General features: G+C 37.6%; 2 protein-coding genes across 2 annotated transcripts in view; one reads left to right on the top strand and one right to left on the bottom strand.

The window, feature by feature from the left end:
* LOC137969651 (nitric oxide synthase-interacting protein-like) overlaps positions 1-2198 on the bottom strand; it is a 4141-nt gene extending 1943 nt beyond the window's left edge. Inside the window, exon 1 of the mRNA XM_068815982.1 lies at positions 1701-2198. Within this exon, the coding sequence (XP_068672083.1) occupies positions 1701-2160 (460 nt within the window). The 5' untranslated portion in view covers positions 2161-2198. The remainder of the gene's footprint in view (positions 1-1700) is intronic.
* A 327-nt stretch (positions 2199-2525) lies between these two features.
* Positions 2526-8833, top strand: LOC137969755 (enoyl-CoA hydratase, mitochondrial-like). The gene is made up of 8 exons (XM_068816109.1): positions 2526-2694; positions 3220-3420; positions 6345-6472; positions 6677-6776; positions 6898-7002; positions 7254-7373; positions 7818-7885; positions 8375-8833. The coding sequence occupies exons 1-8, from the start codon at positions 2595-2597 to the stop codon at positions 8438-8440; spliced, it is 888 nt and encodes a 295-aa protein (XP_068672210.1). The 5' UTR covers positions 2526-2594; the 3' UTR covers positions 8441-8833.
* The last annotated feature ends 1167 nt before the right edge of the window (positions 8834-10000 follow it).

Raw genomic sequence — 10000 nt, 5'->3', positions numbered from 1 at the left:
CAATGTGAGTAAAGCCATGAAATCCAAAACTTACACTCAAAGTAAACGGCATTTGGATAAAAATCAAAGCTCAAAATTTTGCCAATCATGTGTTAAGCAAACACTCTTTCAAAATCTGAAGAAAAAAGGAAGTTTTTTTTTTTAATCACAGGGTCACTTTAAACAGTTACAACATTTGCTTCAACATGCATTCAACACTTTGTTGAACCAAATGTTGGGTGCGTTTGAACAGGTCGTCCAACACTGTTGAAAGCGTAAAAAATGTTGAAAGCTTGTTGAAAGCGTGTCGAATCAACTTCTAACGCTTTGTACATTACTCAACTGAAGATGACAGAAGTTTCTGTCGAAACATGTCTTATAAACTTAAAAGTTTTGTCATTTTCTTTAAAGGTCTGACTTGCCTGCTAATATCAAGATCCTTTTGTTATACTGTATTGGCGCGTGCTCTCTCTTTATTTAATCTTACCCATGAAAACAAGTAGCATTTTTGAGTCGCTTAACAAAGTCTACAAACAAATCACTTTCAGGAATGTTAATGGCTGTCGTGTCTCTTCTAGACACCTATACTACCTATTTGGTGGCTCCAAAGGAATTCATTTTTAACCAGTGCTTCAAATATACATTGAGCGAGGCCTTCACCAGAACAAATGAGCTCAACAAAATGAATGAATGAATGAATGAATGAATGAATGAATATATAGTTGACCACATCACTTTCAGGGTCAATGAACAACACTGTGTGGGACTTTGTCAGACTGCTTCTTATGGCGCAAATGTCAGCTGTGCAGTTTACATTTTTAATAAACTGAATAGCAAGTAGTTTTATGCAGGCGCCCTCTTCTTGAACAGTGTGTGGGTTCTTCAATGGCCCACACAAGTGATATGAGACGGGGACTACGGTTTATCGTCCTTATCATAGAAGACTAGAAAGTCTGACCATTTGAAAATGTCATTGCAAAGGAAGCACTTTCTCCTCAGTTATTTAAAGACCCCGAGTGTTAGTCCGACCGGGATTTGATCCCGCAACCTCCTGCACGGAAGTCCAATGCTCAACCAACTGAGCGAACCGGTCAGCTTAGTCCTACTAGTGTGGCATAAGACAGGCCCAGGCCAAAAAGGCATGATAAGGCCTCAAGAGGAGGACTTAATCTATGTAAAACATGACCTGCTCCCAACTGAGTGGCTTCATAGCTCAGTTAGTAGACAATTGCCCCAGCATCGCAGAGGTCATGGGTTTAAGTCCTGTTGGATTCGCCTGAATTTTTCAGGTGTCCGTAAGAGACAATTGCTTAAATTGTCCAGTGCTAGAATCACTTCTCTCTTTTGTTCAAAAGATTTTTCTGCTCAAAACTGTACAAAATGAGGGGTGGTCCACAGGGGCAGTCCATGGACCAGGTCCACGGGGGTGATCCATGGACCTGGGGTCCATGTTTTGTACACGTCCCCATGCATTGAATACTAACTGACAGAGGTTGGATTTGCGCGCTATAGGCCTAATTAGGCAACTTTGTCGGTAAGTATTGAACGTATGGTAGGATCATACATGGTGATTTGGTGCTTCATTTCGTTGTTTCGGTGTTTAGTGATGTCCAAACTGTGCATTGTAATGACTGTCTCTGCTTGTTGGCACTTACATAGCAACAGCTACTACTAGTACACTAGTATAACTCATTCTAGCATGAATAGACTATTTGGCTCACCAGTCGATGTAGATGGCATTTCGTCAACCATTTGGACTGAATCTCCTGTAGCACTCTTTTCCTTTGATACAGTAAACGTGCTTTTTGGTTTTGTAGTGATTCGTTTCTCCAGACTCACAAATGATTCCACCTTTGATCGCTCCTTTTCCTCCATTTTTCCAGCCTCTTCAGCTTCTTGTTTCTTCTTTTGTTTCTCGTATGCTTTCATTTTTCTCGCAGCCTCGGTTTTCTGGTGTAGTAAGCACTCTAATATCGCCTCTCTGTCGTACATATATCCGTCTGGCGTGATTACAGGGTCACGACAGGGTTGGAGTGTTAACGAACAACAGTCGAAATCTTTAACCGAATCTTTACCAAACCGCACGGCCTTACTTCCATAACCAGACTTCTTGGTATCTTTCTTCCGCTCGTGATAGGTGTAAACCGTCCCTGCTGTACAATTTTTTGCGTGCCTTGTCATTTTAATGAAACGTTTCTGCGCTAAACAAAGATGGCGGGGGTTAAATTCTGGCCTGGCTGCTAAGCTAACAAAGTGAACCTCCAGCTAGGGAGGGGAGAATGAACGCCAATAAAGCTTTTTGGCCGATCAAAAACCATCCAGTCTAGAAATAATTCAAATTCCTATTTTGATATTTTTTTAACACAGTAAAAACAATGTAGAATAGGAAATTATATGCATTATTGCCACCTTTCCTTCAAATGGAAAGGCTGAATTGGCTTTCACGCACACACCATTTTCACACCAGCCTTCCCCCATGAAAGAGGAGAGTTCGCAACTTTTGCCCTACAAAAGGCAAGTACTTCATGTCAAGCCATCACATAGTTGTCTACCCATCATATAGTTGTTCACGCAGTATGTTCACATAATTTGCTGTAATACATACTGTGTCAAGTATGGCGTCGAAGAGGTTGTTTCACATTGCACGTGGATTAAGTGGTCTTGGGTCAGTGCAAGCTTGTCAGGGATTAAACATTGCGCGAGCGTATTGCTCAGGTTTGTTTGAATTTTTTGTTTGGACAATTTCTGACTTCATTTGAAACAAATAGTGTTAGTAGTGTCATCCAATAACATTGAATAATTCAGCTTGATTATCATAAGCTTACGTTGTTACTATAAGCTTACTTTCGGGAACAATGCAAAAAATCTTCAAACTCTTGGGATAAATAAGAAATCCAAAACAGGTCACTAATGAATACCCAACCATTTAATAGTCGTAACTAATTGTAAATTGGCTACAGTAGGTACGCGCAATCTGTGGTTCTTTTGAACCCGAATTCGATTCCTGTTTGAAAATGAGGCGCTAAGATTTGGTATGGATCACGAAAGTGGGAGGGAAGGGGGAAGAGATTCAGGAGAAAACAACACCGTAGGAAACAAGTGTGTCAGGGTGGGGCTGTAACCCCCAACCCCCCCCCCCCCCCCTCCTCCCCTCTCCCATAAGCCCCTCCCTTTCAGGGTGGATTTCACCCAGTTACTCTGCAAGCTTTATGCCTATGAAAACACTTTGGTTGTTTTCAGCTGCTAGAAGTTTTGAGATGATCAAGACTGAAAAGAAGGGAGAAAGACAAAATGTAGGCTTCATTCAGCTTAACAGACCCAAGGCACTGAATGCTCTTTGTGATCAACTGATGGCTGAGCTGCAAGATGCTCTAGATGACTTTGAAACTGATAAAAATGTTGGTGCCATTGTCATCACAGGGAGTGAGAAAGCTTTTGCGGGTAAATACATGTACAATACTGTTGACTTAATCTTTCAAGATCTCTTGCACCCACAATTCATTGTCGTCATCATCATCTTTGTTACCACCATTGTTGTCTTTGCCAATCTTCATTTTCATCTTCATCGTCATCATCCACATTGCTGTTATTTCATTGTCATTATGAAATGATATATGAAATGATAATATGAGTGTTGAATAAACTGCAACGAGTACAGAACGCTTGCGCCAGACTGATTTTTAGAGAACAGAAATTTTGTAACGCCTCTTATTTATGAATTACACTGGTTGCCGATTAAATATAGAATTGATTTTAAAATACTTTTAATTACTTTTAAGATTCTTAATCAGTTAGCGCCTACTTATTTATCGTCTCTCATTTGTCTTAGGCTCCCATCTAAATACAATCTAAGGAATTCTAGTGATAACCTTTTACTTAGTTATCCGCATTTTAAATCTAAAGCTACACTAGGTGATCGTTCTTTTACCTGTGCTGCACCGAAACTGTGGAATGCGTTACCATTTGACATAAGAAGCGCCAGCACAGTTAGTATTCTTAAAGCCAAGCTAAAAACTCACCTTTTCCATCATGCATTGTTATCATAGTTGTTTTTATTATTGTGAGTTTACTTTTAATTGTAATTTTAGCTTTTTAAATTATTGTAAGTTTACTTTTAATTGTAACTTTAGCTTTTAGCCTTTTTATTTCGTTTTTTAATCTTGTCATGCGCATTTGAACATTTATGGAATTTGCGCATTATAAATGTTCTATTCTTCTTCTTCTTCTTCTTCTTCTTCTTCTTCTTCTTCTTATTATTATTATTATTATTATTATTATTATTATTATTATTATTATTATTATTATTATTATTATTATCCTTGTTGTTACCTTTACCATTTGGCTGTGGAGCAAGCATTAAACAATTTTATATCTTCTCAGTCACTGGACCTAAATGAAAGGAACTCAAGGTGATCTAGTTTTTTGTTTTAGATTTGAGACTGTTGTTTCTCTAAATGAATGAATTTGGAAAAAGAAAAGATGTTCCTATCACCAAGATCACTGTTGACTTCACTTTTTTTGTACAACAGTTACATGTACATCAGCAAACAACATTCCATTCATTGCTTAACAAACACTAGTCTGGTTTATGGACTATCATTTCAAGCTTCTTCTGCCATTTGGTATTTCTTTTGTACTTTCATTCACTCAAACCATGCATCATTTTTGGGTGTGTTTTTAGATTCATTGCTAAACTGTTATTCATCATCATCATCATCATCATCATCTTTATTTATACACGGAACAAACATCATGTATCTATAGATATACATATTACTATCTATGTAATAAAAGAAAAGAAAACATTCTGTGCATCACCTTAAGACTATATACAATTACAAATACAACTTCTATAGTTCAGAATCAACGATGAAATGATATATGAAATGAATCATATATTATTGAACTACGAATTTGAAATCAAGTGAGGCTATGATCCTCTAATTTTAGCAATTGCACAGAGAAGCCTGAAAAATTCAGGACTTAAACAGGGTTTGAATCCGTGACCTCATGATGCTGGTGCAACGCTCCAACCATCTGAGCTATGAAGCCACTGATGTTGGGCGTTGGTCTTTTGTGGGTTCAATTGTTTCTGACTTCAGAATATTACTAACTTAGAGAATAATATTAAAACCTGTTTTTCGTGAATACTGTCTCAGAATTAATTAACAACCATCGAAAGCTAGTAAAAGATGTTGCTTGTCTAACAACTGAGGGCAGACTGTTCCAAAGGACTGCACCACTGTAACCCAAAGCTGTTTTTATAATAGTTAGTACATGGCAAGGGAACAGGAAGCTTATTCTCAGAATCACGCAAATTGTAAGGATTAACCATACCACTTCACAGTATGAATTTTGAAGACAAATAATCTGGTACAAGGCCACTTATGGATGATCTCTGCTTTTAGTTTTTGACATCGAGTTTCTAAGTTGTCCCAGGTCAACTTTTTAAGTAGTTGGTTGGGGTGACAGCATCATAATTAGAAATTAAAGACCCGAGCCCTGTGATTTTGGATTTTCTGTAATTTATCAGATAATGTTTTGCCACAGCTACCCTATACAAGACTACAGTAGTTGAAGTGGGATTGAACTAACCTGTGATAGATATTATGCAGGAATGCAGTTGGAACACAATGACCAATTCATTTAATAGATCCAATACCAGAAGATTTTCTTTTCGATATTGCAGTAGTATGATAACTCCATGTTAAATTGTCATCAATTAATACATGAAGAGACTTGGTAAAATTGACTCTGTTTAGTTGTGGAACATTAATTTCTGAACTTGGGGTGGGAACTTGGGGTTAAATTTTTGTTTTGATCCAATCAGTATAAATTCAGTTTTTGTCATGTTGAGAGTCAATTTATTGTGCAGAGCCAACGATTTCTGTTTCATAAATCTTGATTTAACCCATTGACTGCTGGGGGTTCCTCATTGACGAGTAAAATCCTCTGGCATTAGACAGAGTAAAATACTAAGTGTGGCCGGTTTAGGCCGGTTCAGGGGTGAATGGTGCTCCTGAATGGAGCAGACGTCTTTATCAGAATACTTTAGATGAGTATCACCTGCATACATTCTTGGTTGGGAAAGTGACAAACAGTTGGGTAAGTCGTTAACATGTAAAAGGAACAACAAAGGCCCTAGTATTGTCCCCAGGGGGATTGCACAAGTCAGAGTGCAACTTTAAGGGGAAAAAACATTAAACGGCGTATTTTTGTGTACGATTGCCTAGGTAGGAGGAAATTAAAGAATTAATTGTTAATAACAATAATACCTATTATTTATTATTTATTATTATTATTATTATTATTGTTATTATTATGATGATGATGATGATGATGATGATGTTCCTGTTTAAACCCAGCTGGAGCTGACATAAAAGAAATGCAGAATTTAACTTACCAGAAATGCTTACTTGGTGATTTTCTGGCCCACTGGACTCGAGTGGCTCGCTGTAGGAAGCCCGTCATTGCTGCAGTCAATGGATTTGCTGTGAGTCTGAGAACTTTGTTAGTGATTTAGTTTTGATCCTTCCTGACCCCACCCATCCACCCAACCTGAATAATAATTTTATTGTAATATTATTCTTAGTGCTTGTGAACAATAAAAAGGCTCAGCTTAATAAGAGTCTCTCTTCTCTGTCTTGGAACTATGTATTGACTTGTTTAATAGCTATTTGATATTTTTGTTCAACAGCTTGGGGGTGGTTGCGAGCTGGCTATGATGTGTGATATCATTTATGCAGGCAACAAGGCCAGGTTTGGCCAACCAGAGATTCTCCTTGGCACAATTCCTGGTTTGATACTGTTTTCTTTTTTGTGCTTGATTTTTTGTATTCTCCTTTCCCCAGTCCCTTGGAGAGTACTGACTGTCATACAGATCCTGAGGTTGTAAACGTTTTTCTTTTTTTTCCGTAGGGGCTGGTGGAACACAGCGCCTTCCTCGAGCTGTAGGAAAATCTCTTGCCATGGAGATGATTTTAACTGGAGATCCTATATCAGCAGAAGAAGCACAAGAATCTGGTACATATGCACTCATTTCTGAAAGCAAAAATTTTTAAAAGAATTACCCAGTATGTTACTTTTTTAAAATTTTGATTGTTAAGTTACTTAAAGGCCAAAATTGATGGGAGACACATTTTTAGGCTTGGCTAATCTGTGTTTACATAAAGTAACTAGAATTAGAAATCTTTATCTCATAAGAGTTGCTCCAGGAATGCTCCTCGCAAAAGTCAAGCCAGTCTACCTGAGAACTGAAGTGTTCTTCTTTGCAGGGTTGGTCAGCAAAGTTTTTCCTGCAGAAGAATTAGTAAATGAAGCAGTTAAGACTGCAGAAAAGATAGCTGGCTTGTCAAAAATTGCTGTACAGCTTGCCAAAGAAGCAGTCAATACAGGTAATGTTAATCTGTGGGCTGATTTTCTGAATAAACTGTGGTGTTAAAGCTGTTAATTTTAAAAGTTGCTCCAGTGGCAGGTACAGCGAAAGTGAGTGTATCCATGTCATTTTTCTTAATAATGAAAACTTGAAAAATGATAATTTGGTGAAATCACATCGAATCCGTTCAAATGTTCTTTCCTCTCTAACTGCTCAAGAATGTGGTAGAGAAGAAAGAAGACAATACTTTTGCATGGTATAAGTTTATTGCAAGAAGGTATTCTTTATTTCCATTTTTTAAAGCAAATTTAAGGTTTCTTTTACAAACCTTTATATTTAACAACTGTCTATGATTTGACATACCGTTACTATACCGGTAATTTAGATAATAGTGATTGACATAATAAGTGTAAAGCACCAAGTTCGATGAATGTTTTTGATTTGATTGCTTGTTTTGTGCCAGGTTATGAGAGCTCTTTGTCAGAAGGCCTGCACTTTGAGAAACGAATATTTCACTCAACGTTCTCAACAGTGAGTTCTGTAATGTATCACTAAAATCAATGTTTCAATCCATAATCGTCCAATGTAGAGGCTTCCATTTGCTTTGATGCTTGCGTAGTCTCAAATGAAACGTTTGTTGTAATTGGCTTGCTTCCATTTTGGACCAATGGTAACCACTGTAATATCCACGCTTGTTCCCAGCGTATATCATCACCCCACCTTGACTTGACTTGAATGTGGACCATTTGAAGACTTCAATGTCTTCCATTAAAATGTTTTATGTGAATGATATAGAACATATGAAAATTTCATATGCATATTTATTTCTGGCATTCACCCATGTGATCGTCGGCCTTGTTTTTTTCCCCAAACAAAAGAAAATGCTTGTTAATGTATAAGAATTCGTCTGAGGATCATCAAACATGGCGATCGATTCTTTGTTCAGGGCCACCTTGACGAGAAAAAACAAAATAATGGCTTTCTTTCCTCGTAATCGTTTTCAATTTATTTTTTTGCAAGGACGACCGCAAAGAGGGAATGACTGCGTTTGTGGAAAAACGAAAAGCAGAATTTACCGACAACTAGATTTGTCACTACAATGATGGCGATTTGCATGGCCTCGATGTTTCATAGCCCACTCCAGAGCGCACCAGGAGAAAGCGCTGTATGCGTTAATCTTAATTCCTCGGGTCTCTCGTCAGAGACCTTGCTAATTAATTTGGTCATCCCTATAAAATGTTCGATTCACGATTTGTTGCTAAGTGATTTGGTAATGTGAAACAGTTGGATTTGACAGTGTAAACAAGTCCTAATCGGGGAGAAATGGCATAATGATATACTGTGTAATGTGGCTAATTCAAGAGTGCTACCATTTGCAAAAAACCAGGAACAAATCTTTGCGAGCTCAAATCTGTGTAATTTGAAATAATTACCTCAGTTATCCTTGATTTCGTAAAATTAAAGCAGTCTTTCACAACTTGTCTGTTGTTTTGACTATATATATAACTGCATATATAACTGCATAGAGATGTATAACTGTATAGAGATTATATATGCACTACACACTATGTCATCGGGTTGTTAGAGTGAGTGAGTGAGTGAGTGAGTGATCGAGTGTAAGTCCGTGGTGGCAAATAGACCCGCAGCGCGTGCATAAATCACAAAAATAAACAGGTCTGTTGGAAGCGTGTTTGAATTTCCACAAATGTGCTCAAAAATCGGCAAGAATTTGTGACGCTGATGAATAACAAAGCAGCTTCTATTTCCAAAACGATGGAATTGCCTGGTGATAAATAACCTCGTTTAGGAGATGAATTTTTGGCTTTGTAGGAACAATGGTGAACCTGTGTTAAATTCGCGCATTTCTTGCCGAACTTTGTAACACTTGAAAGAAAAAAACTAAGCATAGTCAAAGTGCGTATCGAAATCAGTTCTGATTTCGGCGGATCTCTTAATTGTCCTGTAGGCTACATTTTGCACCTACACGACAATAAATATCTTCAAATTTTAGTGTAATTATTCAAAGGAAAAAGGATTCAAAGTTCTTGTTATGGAAGGCAATGAAAAAAAAAAAATTCTTTAAAATTAGGTTTTTTTTTTTTTTGCAATTCCCCACCTCATTTTGAGGCGATGTTTCTGCTAATTTGACCACTTCGCGTTTGTGAATGGAAAACGCAGGGAAATTTTCAGAAAAACTCCGACTACCTCTAAGAGAGAGAAACTAATATATAGGCATATAATTCAGTATACTTTGAAATCAAAACCAACATGTTTTAATTTAAATGAAGAAAAGCTATCAAACAGAGAACCCCCAGCTGACTCAATTTTCTAAATTGTTCTTTTCAGCGACATATTGCAAGCTCGTCTAAGACAACCGGTGGCACGCAGCGATGCCCAGACAATCAGTAGGAAATAAAATGAGATTTCTTAAAGAAATCAGCAGCTTTTTCAGTGAGTAATCGCTTGTGGGATTGATAAGGAGAACCTTATCGTAGTCAATTTGAAGTAAAAAATAACGGTAAGAGCGCGCGACCCCGCGCGCGACATTTTTGTATTTTGAAGATCGATGCCTCCAGCTAAATTGGGAAGCTATTAACCTCAAGTTCACTCCAAGTCTATGTCGCTACCACCTCTATGAAATTAAAA

The sequence above is a fragment of the Montipora foliosa genome, chromosome 9, assembly GCF_036669935.1.
Source record: "Montipora foliosa isolate CH-2021 chromosome 9, ASM3666993v2, whole genome shotgun sequence".
In the NCBI taxonomy this organism is placed as follows: domain Eukaryota; kingdom Metazoa; phylum Cnidaria; class Anthozoa; order Scleractinia; family Acroporidae; genus Montipora; species Montipora foliosa.
This window is presented reverse-complemented; position numbering and strand designations above follow the sequence as displayed.